This window comes from Monodelphis domestica, chromosome 2 (assembly GCF_027887165.1).
Source record: "Monodelphis domestica isolate mMonDom1 chromosome 2, mMonDom1.pri, whole genome shotgun sequence".
In the NCBI taxonomy this organism is placed as follows: Eukaryota; Metazoa; Chordata; class Mammalia; order Didelphimorphia; family Didelphidae; genus Monodelphis; species Monodelphis domestica.
This window is the reverse complement of record NC_077228.1, coordinates 261,647,821-261,663,890: the sequence shown is the minus strand read 5'-3', so window position 1 is coordinate 261,663,890 and position 16,070 is coordinate 261,647,821. Positions and strand designations below refer to the sequence as shown.

At 37.1% G+C, this 16,070-nt stretch overlaps 1 protein-coding gene across 6 annotated transcripts in view; it reads left to right on the top strand.

Moving 5' to 3' along the window:
• Window positions 1-16,070, top strand: part of LOC107651401 (zinc finger and SCAN domain-containing protein 23) — a 70,287-nt gene that overhangs the window by 24,741 nt on the left and 29,476 nt on the right. For 3 of the 6 annotated variants that reach the window (XM_056817787.1, XM_016430872.2, XM_016430873.2), the window contains exon 4: window positions 3,145-4,999. The exons of the other annotated variants lie outside the window; for them this stretch is intronic. In XM_056817787.1, coding sequence (XP_056673765.1) covers window positions 3,145-3,920 — 776 coding nt within the window. In that variant the 3' untranslated portion in view covers window positions 3,921-4,999. Of the gene's footprint in view, window positions 1-3,144; window positions 5,000-16,070 lie in introns of those variants that run through there. 6 annotated transcript variants of the gene reach the window in all.

Here is a 16,070-nt window from a genome sequence, read left to right as displayed (position 1 = left end):
TGTCGGTGAATTAGGAGGATGTCTACCATTGGAACAGTTTGTTCCAATGAACTGAAGTAACTGAAGTAAGCACTATGCAGTATTTAGTCAGACATCAAAGATGCCAGAGTCAATCATTGTGCATTGTGCAAATGTGCCTCATTTAAATCCAATTCACATACATAACACACAGGAGTCAAGACATCACTCTATATATTATTGGACCTCTTTGAAACAGAACAGCAACAATCAGAAAAGTGCTGCTACAGATATTTTGTTGCATAATTTCCAAATTGCTTTCTAAAATAGTTGGACCAATAGTGTATTAATTGTGCCTCTCTGCCAATATGGACCATTCTCTTTTGTCATCTTTGCCAATTTCCTTATCCTGAAGAGCTATTTCGATTTGAATTCTTATTATTTATTTGTAAACATTTTTCTTGTAGTTGTTAATAGTTTACAAATCTTTTGAAAACTTTATTCATATCCTCTGACTAATTTGCATTAGTCTCATATTTCCTTCGATATCAAAATCTAGTCAACAATATTTAATTCAGATTTTTTTTTCTCATTTGGCAATTTCCCTTTTTATCCTAAACCAGCAATTTCTTAGATACTGCACTAGGCCTGGAGTCAGGAAGGCCTGAGTTCAAATATGGCCTCATATACTTATTCGATTTGTGACTTTTCACCAGTCACACAGTTTGCCTCTGTTTCTTCAACTATAAAATGAGAATAGTAACAGTATCTACCTCCTAGGGGTTATTATGAGGATAAAATGAAATGATATTTATAAAGCACTTAGCACAGTGCATGGCATGTAGTAGTAGGCTCTATATAAATCCTTCCCTGCCCTGCCTCCTTCCCTTGTCCTGATTGATAAGATTTTGCACTGATTTTATTCATGCAGAAGTTTTCAGTTTCATATAATTAATGTAATTTTTTTTTAATGATCCCTTTGTATATCCCTTCTTTAGTTAAGAATTCTCCTAACCACAACTGTGAAATGGTCCTGGTCTGGTTCTATTACTTTTGAGCCTATTGTAGTATATATTTTTAGATGTTCATCTAAATCTAATTTCTGCCATACTGCTTTCTAGTTTTCCTAGTTTTCTTATCGTATAGGTAATTTTTCCCAAGTGATTTGTTTTCAAGTTACTCAGATATACAGCTTTACCAAAACATTCCTTTGTCCTCCCCTAACAACAAGATATTTAAACAGAACATAACTGGGATTTGAAACAAAATTTAAAGTGTTATTTTTCACAGGCTTCTTATTTTCAAGGAATAATTGATATAATCAGATTATCCCACCCTGGCCCTCATTTTTTAAAAATTACTTGATTTCTCAGTACAAGAGAAATATAGACCTGATGCTTAAAACCTCATTGAAATTAGTACCTTCATCCATACAAATAGTCCTTAAACTGAAGATTCAAAAAATAGAATAAATCTGTCTGCCTCTTTTTGACTTTATCCATCTTAGATTCACCCATTTTACCCTTTTTACTCTCTTGTCCTTGCTTTCCTTCCCTTTCTGATCTCTGAAATAAGGAAGGTTCTTGTTATCCAAGCATTTGTAATCCAAGTCTCCACAGTTATGAAGGTGTACTTTGTTTGGGTATGAACCTATGATTTCATAGATTTAGGGAATTGCTGATAAGGAAATACCCTCTTCCATTGCATGTTGGCAACTACTCAGCAACTCACAGTCTTAGACATTTGGGTGGAGGTCCTAAAAGGTTAAGAGATTTGCCTTTATGTGTCAGATATAGGACTTTGATCCTGGCCTTCCTCACTTTCAAATCCTTTCTCTATTATTCCCTAAGAAGTTCCAAAGAGCATTGAAAATGATCTTGATTTTTTCAAAAAATCAATATTGATTTACAATCTATTTTTATATTTTAATTTTATTTAAATTTAAATTTAATAATTTTAATTAAAAAGTAAAAGGTGAAAAAAAGGTCAATATTGAATTGACTAACAATTATAAAAATAATTCCTACTCGGACATCCTTCCCAACTTACCACTGACTTTTAAAACCAACTTTCATGTCAGCACCTTGTATGGGTAAATCTCTTTATTGATTGTCCATAGGCATTTCAAAAGAAAATTACTTGAACAACAAGTCATTAAGAAAGGCCTTTGGAAAAATTGATGAAGCTCTTGAATATTTTTATAACCATGGCTCTCTTTTTGATTCTCCTACAAAAGTCAAGTTTGAAGGATGCCCTATTATGCTATCATAAGCTTTTTCTTTTAAAAATTGCTCTCCCCCCACCCCCAGAGCAGTGAGGTAGCTCAGTGGATAGAGAGCCAGACCTAGAGATGAAAAGTCCTGATTTCAAATATGACCTCAGGCACTTCTTAGCTGAGTGAACCTGAGCAAGTCTCTTAAATCCAACTGCCTAGCTCTTTACCACTCTTATGCCTTGAAACCCATACTTAATATGCATTCTTTTCTTTCTTTTTTTTTAAAACCCTTACCTTCTGTCTTGGAATTAATACTGTGTATTGATTCCAAGGTAGAAGAGTGATAAGGGCTAGGCAATGGGGGTTAAGTTACTTGCCCAGGGTCACACAGCTGGGAAGTGTCTGAGACTACATTTGAACTTAGGACCTCCCATCTCTAGGCCTGGCTCTCAATCCATTGAGCTACCCAGCTGCCCCACTTAGTGTCCATTCTAAGACAGAATTTAAGGTTTTTTTAAAAAAGAAAAGCTTGCCTCCCAAAGGTAATACCTCATTTATTCTCAATTCATTTTGAGAATTAGTACATAGTTATAGTTATAACTTAAATTTTATTAAACCTACAACATAATAAACTTATTTTCTTAATTTTTAGTTTCATTTTTCATAACAAAATCCCCTGCTTTTCACTACTTACCTATTAAAAAATGGCCTTCATTTTAAAGACATGTACCTTTTGGCCTTTTCCCTTATATAGTGAAAACCTCGTATACACATAAATTCAGAAACTAACATGAGTTTGTAGTTGCACCAAGATCATTAGACGTTAGTGGTGATTTGTGTTCTTTATATTATGGATGACATACCAGAGAGCTCAACTTACTACTACTTTTCAAATTAGAGGAGGGCAAAGTCCATTAGTTATCTTCTTCAAGCACAGGGAACTGACATGCCTATTCTATTTATTGTTTCAGATTGTCAGTCCAAGCATCAGAATGAAGAGTCAACACCTAAACATGAAATATCCAAAGTAGAACCTCCAGCAGTGGTATCAGGAAGATTCATAGGTGATGTTGCTGAGAAAACCAAATACAGAGAGGCACATGACCATGAGAGTACATTGCAAAGGCAGTGGGAAAAGCCTATAGGAGAGATAACAAGGAAATACTCTTTCCCAGAAACTGAGTCACGAGAAGTCTCTAATTTAATCCATAGTAAACCCTTCCCAGAAGAGAAATGCTATCAGTGTGTTGTATGTGGGAAAACCTGTAGTAACAGCTCAAACTTTAGGAAACATCAGAGAACTCACACTGGGGAGACACCCTATAAATGTAAAGAATGTGAAAAGACCTTCAGAAGCAAAGCGAGCCTCATTCAGCATCAAAGAATCCACACTGGAGAGAAACCATACCAGTGTAATCAATGTGGGAAAAGCTTTAGTCAGCAAGCAGGTCTTATTTCACACCAGAGACTTCACACTGGAGAGAGACCATATAAATGTAACGAGTGTGGGAAAACCTTCAGTCATAGTTCAAATCTTATTAAACATCAGAGAATTCACTCTAAGGAGAAGCCGTATCATTGTAGTAAATGTGAGAAAGCCTTCTGTACTAAGTCAAACCTTTCTCAGCACCAGAGAGTACACATGCCAAAGGGAGAAAAACATGGCAGATGTGGGGAAAACTCAGAATTTGCTTATTCCTTATTGAATGTCAAAGAGGGGCCCCTGGGGAAAAACTCTACAGTGTAATACATCGAAGAAAAATTTAAATAGCTTCAACTTCAGTCACAATAAGTACTACATGAGAGCTAGCTAAATGGAACATTCCCAGCAGAGAATACTTATTTTTCTGGTTGATGGCACTGAGAAGGCCCACAGACCTGATCCATAGTGGACAGAATCAGGGAGGTCTCAGATACCCCTCTATCTCCATTTCCCTACCAACACATAAACACACTCCCCTTTTATAGTTTCTGTAGAGATTAGGATGGGGAATCAATAAAGAATCATTAAAAGCTTAAGGCAAACCTCAAACAGAATGCTATCTAGTAACTTACTGGTGACTTCTGGCTACCACCTCAGGAAATCAAGGCTTATTTCTCTTTAGACCACACCTTTGAGGTCTTTTCCCTTCCCCTTTCACTTCTTTGGTACTTTATCTTCCCTAAGTTTTAGTGTAGCAATTGGTAAGGGCATCATTGCCTGGAAATTACAAAAAGACCTTAGCCAGCAGCTGAAAATACCTGTTGAGAAGGAGTAGGGCTAATCCTTCAAGATTAAGATGTAAAATCTCTTTTGACCCAAAAGGATTTGTTTCTTAAATATTGACATGTTTTGCATACTTCATCGTTCTAACCGAGAAAAATAAAACAGATGCAAACATAAAGGCTGCAATTTCTTCACCATTCCACCAAGAGCAAGAAAAACTAGAAACATAAAACAGCAAGAAAATGGAGAAGCCAGTGGTTGATTAGTAATGCAATCACAACTAAATGATATAGCCCTATCCTATGACTGTGGCAGTCATAAGATCTTTAATGTAGTTAACAACTAAAAAAAACCTAAAGTGTTTTAGTGGCCTGAAACCTGGGAACCATGTACTCATTTCACAATAGCTCTGATACTAAAATTCAGGGTTGAGTTAGAAAAAAATTAGAAACCTAATTAGAAATTAGGTCTGGGGATAAAACTAGGGTTAGCTTAAGAGGTGATTTGTAATAGATAAAGATTAATAATAATAAAAATGAATTGTACCTAAGTTGTTTTTCTTTACCCCTTTTAAGCTTGTTCTACATATTTCATCTCTAAATATAATAGTCTTTAAAGTTTTTGTGTTTAACTGTTTTGATTGTCATATACTTCAGGTATTTGCAGTTTCCTTAGGGTAGGTACTCCCTTCACTTAAGGGTACACCCTCAACCTCTTCACTGATTATTTTACTAGCTCTCAGTTTTGTAGATGGTCTTCAAGAGTTTCTCTGACCAAATAATATATAACCCCATAGGCATGTTGATAAATATGTAATCTTGCTGATAAGCATTTCTGAACTTACCTATCCTGCCCCTGGTTGACAGGTAGACATTCACTTAACAGCTTTTCCAACTTGATATAGGATCTAGGAGAGATCATACTATACTAGCATAGGTTTTGAGATGCCAGAGTCCGTCCCCTCCCTCCCCCCCATGCCATAATAAGGCATCAGAGGAGTTCACATATATAAACAGGTATGTGTATATGTATATATATATATACACATACATACATATATATGTTCTCTATATGTGTATATCTACATATATGTACATACACACATTTTTTAAAAGACTGGAAGGTTAATAGTTGTAATTGCAATTTCAGTTAACCACAATATCATGGGCACAGCAAATAGGCCAAAGAAACCAGATAGGATACAGATGAGAATGACACAAAACACAAGAGTTTAGGTAGCATAAATACCAGAGGGATGGGCCAAACAATATATCCAATGTCTTTCCAAATATACAGCAATCAGAAAATCTGCAGGAGGTATTATAGGGATGATTTTAGAGTTGTGACTTAAATTTGGTCTCCAGGGGAAATCCCAAATAAAATACCCAAGTCAGTCTGGAATTTTATGGTAATTTAATTTATATAGAGGGAAGAAATTTAAGAAGGAGGGAAGAGGATATAAGATTTCTCCTGCCTGGCCTATCCCAGGGGGAGTTTAAAATCCCCACCTCTAGGTCTCTGAAGAAGATTGGAGGCTTTCTAAGAGGATAAAGTTGGAAAGTAAAGGAGGAAACTCAGCCAGAAACTTGCCACCAAAATGGACAATAGCTTGTAGCCACACTAAGATGCTGAAAGCTCAGCACGTTGCTCTCAGTTAACTCTCCACTGCCAATCAAGGAAAGGGCCCCGGAAAGACAAAAAATCCCAAATATATAGACCTTTCACCCTTGTGTCTCCTCTAAATTTTCACATCTACCAATCACATCAAAGGCTTTCTCCAGGACTGTCCATACTTTTTAGTTCTCATCTTCTTTGATTAGATTATATCTTTTGAGTTACTTAACACTTTCTTTGTTAAATTCACCTTTTGTTAGTTATTTGATCTTTTTGTTATTAATTTAACCTCTATAGTTACTTAACGTCTTTTTGTATTAAGATACTTGACCTTTTTGTGATTAATTTAACCTTTATAGTTACTTAACACCTTTTTGTATTAAGATCTAAAAACAGACTTAGCTTAAAGTTCTAGCTTCACTCTAAGGTGTGAACTAAGTACCTTTGTTGTTCAATCAGGAAATTACAACTTTATCTTCTCCTAAAGTATGGTCTAAGTAGGGTAGAGTAATTTAAAGTTCACAGTATTCAGATAAAAAAAGGAGGGTGGACAGAAATTAGGAGGTTCAGAGGAACTAAGAGATAGAGGGACTAATAAAGCAACAAAAACAAGACTTTGATACTTAGGAAAGAAGCTTTCTCTCACTCCTTAGTGAGCCTGACCTCTGGAACTGTGATAATGATCACAAGCAAATGTATAACCAAGATAGGAGGAGGAAGCAAAGGAACTCCCTTAATCAGTATTGAAATTTGGACTCTGACAGAGGTACCACCACTTGGTGTCACAGCTTCTTCATTACAGATCCAAAGTCTCAGTTGCATGAATAAACTTGAAATTTGAATATGCAAATTTAAATGTGGCAGGCAAACATTTCAGTATTCACATAGGCAAGCATTGATCCAATGAAGTCAGAAGATTTAAGATTGTATCCTTGGGCTAGCTTGCTTGCCTTGGGTTGTGACTGTGAAAAATATGGTTTTCAAGACTGTGAATTGCCAAAACTGTAAAAGATAATTTTAGTGTCTTGATTTTTTTATCAAAAATAAGTGGTTGCCATGGGAAAAATTCCCAAATATGAAATACCCAAGTCAGCTGGGTTTTATGGAGATTTTAATTAATACGAATGAAGGAATTAAGGGAAGAGAGAGAGACAGAGTAAGAGGAAATAGTAGGAAAATGGCCAAATGGCCTAGGCCTTAGCCTTAAGAGAGACTAGTCAGTCTTTAATCGCTTACCACAAGGTCGTTCCAAGCAAAACTCTAGTGTTCAGAGAGACCCTCCAATTCAGCTTCCAAACTCAACTCCCTAAGCTCAGAGGGCCAACTCCTCCACACTAACTCCAAAAACTCCAACCCCTGAACTGGGTTCAGACGGCTCCTTTTAAAGAGAAATTTCTCTTATGTCACCTCCCCTAAACTGTCACATCCACCATTCACAGTAGACATTTTTCACAGGACTGTCTATTCTTAATTCACAACTTCTTTTGTTAAGCCTTCCCTGAGTAAACTAAAATTTCACACCTCTTACTAAGCTTGCCCTTTGTAAGTTGCTTGACATTTTAGTGATTAATTTGACCTTCATAGGTACTTAGCACCCTTTTGTATTAGATCTAAAAATAGACCTAGCTTAAAGTTCTAGCTTTACTATAAGTATGAGTTGGGGACTTTTCCTCATTGTTCCATCAGGAGTTTACAACTTTATCTTCCCCTAAAGTATGCCTAAGTATGGGTGGAGTAATGTTAGAGTTCCCAATACATTCCTGACCAAGTACCTTCATTGTTTAAAATGGAAAATAGCCTTAACCAAATGTTCCAAGGTAGAGTCTGAGAAATTTTAATATTCACAGGGTAAATAATTTAACCTTTCAGAACCCACCTCTATGAAGAAGCACTTTCTAAGTCATAGAGTGAGCCATTATTAACCACTGAATATGGGAAGCTAGATGGTTTGATGAATAGAGTGCCAGGCCTGGAGGCGGGAGGTCCTGGGTTTAAATTTAACCTCAGACCCTTCCTAGCTATACAACCCTGGGCAATTCACAGTCCCAAATGCCTAGCCCTTATTGCTCTTCTGTCTTGGAACTAGTACTTAGTTCTAGGACAAATGGTAAGAATTATTTAAAAATATGTATGACTGGGCAGGGAATCAAATATGGGTAGGGATGAGTGTGGAGGGTCTAAAGTGTTGAGTGAAATGGATTGGATACTCCAAGAATGATAGACAGGTTAAGTAATTATAAGAAAATGGGAAATGCAGCACAAGGAATTTGTACTCAAAAAAAAAAATTCTGAGTACTCCTTATCTCAGTAAAATTAGAGGCAAGGTCACCTGTCCAGAGTGGTGAATGGAGCTGGATCAGTGCCCTAAGAAGAGTGGAACACTTGAGAGAGGGAACAGGAAGAGGTATGTTAAAAAGTCAGTGAGATTAATAATAATGTTTACTTCTATCACAAATAGTTGAAATAAGACAGCATGCCAGGCTATCAGAATTTTGTACCTTCTGGCAATATGTTATAGTCCCTGAGTGCAGGAGCAAAGAAAGTGGACGATGAAGATGGTCTAGGGTTGGAGACTGGTGTGAAAAGGCATGGTAGAAAGGGAACAAAATTTAATCATAAGAACAGTCATTGAAGGAACTGACCAAAGAAAACAGGCTGTGGATGAAATAGGTATAGGTAGAAGTGTGTTGATAGTTTGTACAAACTCATGAGAGTTGTGTATGAGAGGAGAGGAGACAGAAACATGTAAACTGAAGATTATGGAGTAGGCTGAGTGATTATAACTGATGAGGTACATTTGGAATGAAGAGATGCTTAGGAAAAGGAGCTCAAGACAAAAATAAGAAGGATAGAAAAGGGGAAAAGGAAAATATTCACAGTGCTATGAACTTTGTACAAAGTACAATGGGAGGAGAAATGGAGGTAGAATAGATATTAGGCTTAAGAATGGGTCATAAACTAAAGGAGAAGGGAGAGATGAGATGAGTAGATAGGAGGAAAAGAAAGCACCAGAGGTATGAAAGAAAGGGAGGGACCAGAACCACTTCCAGACTATAACTCTTCATCCTCCTGGGCTAGAAGCAATAGCTCTTTTGCCCTATTGTTGCCACACTCACTATGTCTCCTTTGAATACCATGCTGGAGATGTATGCAACCAATCTGTTATGTACCTACACTATTCCAACAGCTAGTCATCTCCTGAACCCTTGCTTTCCTCAAACTAGCCCAACAACTCACATCCCAGACAGCAACTTTTATAGTGTATATGCTAGGTTGATTCTTTAAGAGAGGCTATTTGGCTTTCTTACTACCCAGTGCAAGCAAATTGGAGTCTGGAGAATGCCTTCCTAACCTGGTGGCAGAGATGAAGGGGAGAGTAGAATTTTACTAGAGTTAATGTTCTTTTTTTTAACTTTGGAAGACATACTTGGAAAGTTGTTTTTATTCATTTACCTCAATATATTTCACCCTGAAACCTGAATTACTCATGTTAGGCTTGGGCCAAAATATTTTGGGTTGTTATTAGGGGTTATTTCATAATGATCTATTGATTAAATTCATATTTAAGTGGAAAGCAGGGGGTTTTGGGTGAGGGGATGGCCAGGTAGAGGTTTTTTACTTTTTTAAAAAGCAAAAGCATTATCTGAGTGAGCCCTTTCAGGGGGATTAAGGAGAATGCTTCCATTCATCCTGTGGGGTTGGCTTGAGAATCTTGATAGGCATAGAAAAAAAGGAAGAGTTAAATAAGCTTTTCATCTTTAAAAAATCGAGTCTTGAAGACTGAAGAGTGCTCAATGGGTCAACAAAAATAGGCTGTAGGTGGGAAGCATGATCACTGCTTTGGAAGTTTCTCTGGCACATGTGTTAAACTCTGCTAAGATTAGGCTTGTAGACTTCCGGGTAAGCATGGCTGCAGAGTAGACACGGCTGGCTTCCTCTCCTCAGACCCAACGACACAGACGACCCCCCCAAAAACAAAAACAACGATCCTCATAAGAACGGAGAGACCCCACACTAAGGTGAGGCACTGAAGGTAGGTAGGACTCCAGCATTTCCACTATATGAGGGAACGAAAAGCTGACCCACCCTCCCCCCACCCACCACGCCAACGGAGCCAGAGTTTAAGTTGGCACTGGCCAGAATCAACAAGTGAGGGAGGGGCACCCCAGGACTGAACAACGGGCAGCCCCAGGTCTGGGGACCTGAGTAAGACTACCAAGGACCCACCCCTTTGAATAGTAAAACCTGAAAACCCTGGCAGGCGGGCAAGGGGAACTCAGATCACGGGTGCCCAGAACTAGTGCGCTATAATCAACCAGTGCGTGAAGGGATCCCCTGAAGTGAGCAAGGGGCATCCACAGGTCTTTGGACTTAACTAAAAACACCAAAGACCCACACCTGAGAGCAGTAACACCCAAAACACCGGCAGGCAGGGCAGGGGAGGGCAGACCCTGGGCTTCTCTGGGAAGACAGCATAGCTACAGAGAATGGAGAATCTTCCTGAGGCTAAAGCCTTGAGTATTAAACCCTTACACTTAGAGCCAGCCCTCCTCACTCAGATTTCTGACTGGAAAGGGGAAGGGAAAAAAAAACATAGAGATGGCAAACAGTGCTCAGAGTCAGCCTCCTAACACCAGGAAAAGCAAGAAGAAGGGGGTGACTTTGGACACATTTTATGGAGAGAAAATAGAAAATACAGAGGAAATAGAGGAAACACAAACAAATGCTCCAAAACCTTCCAAAAGAAATGGAAATTCTCCACAAGCTTTTGAAGAATTTAAATTGGAAAGTATCAAAAGGATGGAAGCTTTCTGGCAGGAAAAATGGGAAATAATGTAAAAGGAACTCAGCAATCTGAGGGACCAAAATCTGCAAATGCAGAAACAGCTCAAAGCCTCAAAAAACAGGTCAGAACAAACTGAAAAGGAAAACCAGGCTTTAAAGATCAGAATCAGACAACTGAAAGACAATGATCTTGCAAAAGAGCAAGAATTAATAAAGCAAAGTCAAAAGACTAAGGAATTAGAAGATAACATAAAATATCTCACTGACAAGGTGACAGACCTGGAAAACAGAGGAAGGAGAGACAATCTGAGAATCATTGGCCTACCAGAAAAGCCAGAAATAAACAGTAATCTTGACATTATAATACAAGATATCATCAAAGAAAACTGCCCAGAGATTCTAGAACAAGGGGACAAAATATGCATTGAAAGAGTTCAAAGAACACACTCTACACTAAATCCCCAAAAGACAACTCCCAGGAATGTAATTGCCAAATTCCAAAATCTTATAAGAAGCCAGAAAAGGACAATTTAGATATAAAGGAATACCAATCAGGGTCACGCAGGACCTAGCAATTTCCACTCTGAATGACCATAAGGCCTGGAACATGATATTCAGAAAGGCAAGAGAGCTGGGTCTTCAACCAAGAATCAGCTATCCATCAAAACTGACTCTATACGTCCAGGGGAAAGTATGGGCATTCAACAAAAAACAAGATTTCCAAGTATTTGTAAAGAAAAGACCGGAGCTCTATGGAAAGTTTGACATCCAAAAACAAAGAGCAAGAAAAACATGAAAAGGTAAATATGAAGGAAAAGGAAAAGGAAAAAAAAGTTATCTTTTTCTTTTATTCAAACTCTCTTCTATAAGGACTACATTTATATCAAATTATATATATTAATATGTGGGGAAAATGTAATGTGTAACTCAAAAATTGTATGCATCATTAGAGTAGTAAGAAGAATCACGCATAGGGAAAGTTTGGGGCATCAAGACAATATGGAGAAAGGGGGATAGAAAGAAAAAGGAAGGGGGGAATCGTTGATGGTACTAAGATATACTCCAAGAAATAGAAAAAAAAAACTTAATAGAATAATCATTCTCACACAAAGATACACATGGAAAGGGGAGGGGAAGAAATCTCCTATAAGAAGGAGAGGAGGAGAGTTTTTACTTAAACCTTACTCTCAGTGAAATCAACTCTGAGAGGGAAGAGCATCTAGATCCATTGGGATCTTGAATTCTATCTTATCCAACAGGGTAAGGGAGAAGGGAAAACCAAGGGGGTAGGGGGTGAGGGAACACAAAAAGGGAGGGAAGGAGAGGGGGGAGGGGAAGGGAACAAAAAGGAAGGGGCTAGAAAGGGAAACATATCAAGGGAGGGGACTAGGGGGACTGATTTAAAGTAAATCGCTGGCTTAAAAGGTTATAGCTAAAGAAGAAAGGTCAGAATTAGGGGAGGATATCAAAATGCCAGGGAATCCAGAAGTGACAATCATAACTTTAAATGTAAATGGGATGAACTCACCGATAAAACGTAGATGAATAGCATAATGGATTAGAATCTAAAACCCTACTATATGTTGTCTTTACTCACAAGGTCAGAATTAAAGGATGGAGTAAGACCTTTTGGGCCTCAACTGATAGAAAGAAGGCAGAAGTTCCAATCATGATATCTGACAAAGCCAAAGCAAAAATAGACCTGATCAAAAGGGATAGGGAAGGTAAATATATTTTGTTAAAAGGGACTATAGACAATGAGGAAATATCACTAATCAACATGTATGCACCAAATGGTATAGCACCCAAATTTCTAATGGAGAAACTAGGAGAATTGAAGGAGGAAATAGACAGTAAAACCATATTAGTGGGAGATTTGAACCAACCACTATCAAATTTAGATAAATCAAATCAAAAAATAAATAAGAAAGAGGTAAAAGAAGTGAATGAAATCTTAGAAAAATTAGAGTTAATAGACATATGGAGTAAAATAAATAGGGACAAAAAGGAATACACCTTCTTCTCAGCACCACATGGCATATTCACAAAGATTGACCATACACTAGGTCACAGAAACATGGCATACAAATGCAGAAAAGCAGAAATAATAAATGCAGCCTTTTCAGATCATAAGGCAATAAAAATAATGATCAGTAAGGGTACATGGAGAACCAAATCAAAAATTAAGTGGAAATTAAATAATATGATACTCCAAAATCGGTTAGTTAGAGAAGAAATCATAGAAACAATAATTTCATTGAGGAAAATGACAATGGTGAGACATCCTTTCAAACCTTATGGGATGCAGCCAAAGCAGTACTCAGAGGAAAATTCATATCCTTTAGTGCATATATTAACAAACTAGAGAGGGCAGAGATTAATGAATTGGAAATACAAATAAAAAAACTTGAAAGCAAACAAATTAAAAACCCCCAGTAGAAAACCAAACTAGAGATCCTAAAAATTAAGATAGAAATTAATAAAATCGAAAGTGATAGAGCTATTGAACTAATAAATAAGTCTAGAAGCTGGTACTTTGAAAAAACAAACAAAATAGACAAAGTACTGGTCAATCTAATTAAAAAAAGGAATAAAGAAAAGCAAATTAATAGCATCAAAGATGAAAAGGGGGACATCACCTCTAATGAAGAGGAAATTAAGGCAAACATTAAAAATGACTTTGCCCAATTATATGGCAATAAATATACCAATCTAGGTGATATGGATGAATATTTACAAAAATATAAACTGCCTAGACTAACAGAAGAAGAAATAGAATTCTTAAATAATCTCATATCAGAAAAAGAAATCCAGCAGGCCATCAAAGAACTCCCTAAGAAAAAATCCCCAGGGCCTGATGGATTCACAAGTGAATTCTATCAAACATTCAAACAACAGCTAATCCCAATACTATACAAACTATTTGACATAATAAGCAAAGAGGAAGTTCTACCAAATTCCTTTTATGACACAAACATTGTACTGATTCCAAAACCAGGCAGGTCAAAAACAGAGAAAGAAAATTATAGACCAATCTCCCTAATGAATATAGATGCAAAAATCTTAAATAGGGTACTAGCAAAAATACTCCAGCAAGTGATCAGAAGGGTCATTCACCATGATCAAGTAGGATTTATACCAGGGATGCAGGGCTGGTTCAATATTAGGAAAACCATCCACATAATTGACCATATCAACAAGCAAACCAACAAGAACCACATGATTATCTCAATAGACGCAGAAAAAGCCTTTGATAAAATACAACACCCATTCCTATTAAAAACACTAGAAAGCATAGGAATAGAAGGGTCGTTCCTAAAAATAATAAACAGTATATATCTAAAACCATCAGCTCACATCATCTGCAATGGGGATAAACTAGATGCATTCCCAATAAGATCAGGAGTGAAACAAGGATGCCCATTATCACCTCTATTATTTGACATTGTACTAGAAACACTAGCAGTAGCAATTAGAGAAGAAAAAGAAATTGAAGGCATTAAAATAGGCAAGGAGGAGACCAAGTTATCGCTCTTTGCGGATGATATGATGGTCTACTTAAAGAATCCTAGAGATTCAACCAAAAAGCTAATTGAAATAACCAACAACTTTAGCAAAGTTGCAGGATACAAAATAAACCCGCATAAGTCATCAGCATTTCTATATATTTCCAACACAGATCAGCAGCAAGAATTAGAACGAGAAATCCCATTCAAAATCACCTTAGACAAAATAAAATACTTAGGAATCTCCTGAGACAAACACAGGAACTATATGAACACAACTACAAAACACTCCCCACACAACTAAAACTAGACCTGAACAATTGGAAAAACATTAACTGCTCATGGGTAGGACGAGCCAATATAATAAAAATGACCATCCTACCCAAACATATTTATCTATTTAGTGCCATACCCATTGAACTTCCAAAAATGTATTTTACTGATTTAGAAAAAACCATAACAAAGTTCATTTGGAAGAATAAAAGATCAAGGATATCCATGGAAATAATGAAAAAAAAAATACAAAGAAAGGGGGCCTTGCAGTCCCAGATATCAAACTATATTATAAAGCAGCGGTCATCAAAACAATTTGGTACTGGCTAAGAGACAGAAATGAGGATCAGTGGAATAGACTTGGGGTAAGTGACCTCAGCAAGACAGTATATGACAAACCCAAAGACCCCAGTTTCTGGGACAAAAACCCACTATTTGACAAAAACTGCTGGGAAAACTGGAAGACAATGTGGGAGAGATTAGGTTTGGATCAACACCTCACACCCTACACCAAGATAAACTCAGAAGGGGTTAATGACTTGAACATAAAGAAGGAAACTATAAGCAAATTAGGTGAAAACAGAATAGTATACATGTCAGACCTTTGGGAAGGGAAACACTTTAAAACCAAGCAAGACATAGAAAAAGTCACAAAATGTAAAATAAACAATTTTGATTACATCAAATTAAAAAGGTTTTGTACAGACAAAACCAGTGTAACCAATTGGGAAATAATCTTCATAACAAAAACCTCAGACAAAGGTCTAATTATTCAAATTTATAAAGAGCTAAATCAATTGTACAAAAAATCAAGCCATTTTCCAATTGATAAATGGGCAAGGGACATGAACAGGCAGTTCTCAGCCAAAGAAATAAAAACTATTAATAAGCACATGAAAAAGTGCTCTAAATCTCTTATAATCAGAGAGGTGCAAATCAAAACAACTCTGAGGTATCACCTCACACCTAGCAGATTGGCTAACATGACAGCTATGGAAAGTAATGAATGCTGGAGGGGATGTGACAAAATTGGGACATTAATTCATGCTGGTGGAGTTGTGAACTGATCCAACCATTCTGGAGGGCAATTTAGAACTATGCCCAAAAGGCGATAAAAGACCGTCTGCCCTTTGATCCAGCCATAGCACTGCTGGGCTTGTACCCCAAAGAGATAATAAGGAAAAAGACTTGTACAAGAATATTCATAGCTGCGTTCTTTGTAGTGGTCAAAAATTTTAAAATGTGGGGATGCCCTTCAATTGGGGAATGGCTGAACAAATTATGGTATATGTTGGTAATGGAATAATACTGTGCAAAAAGGAATGATAAAGTAGAGGAATTCCATGGAGACTGGAACAACCTCCAGGAAGTGATGCAGAGCGAAAGGAGCAGAACCAGGAAAACATTGTACACAGAGACTGAAACACTGTGATACAATTGAATGTCAATACAAAGTCCCTGAACATTCTGCAGGGATCTAGAAGAAAAAACACTAGCCACAAGCAGAGGACAA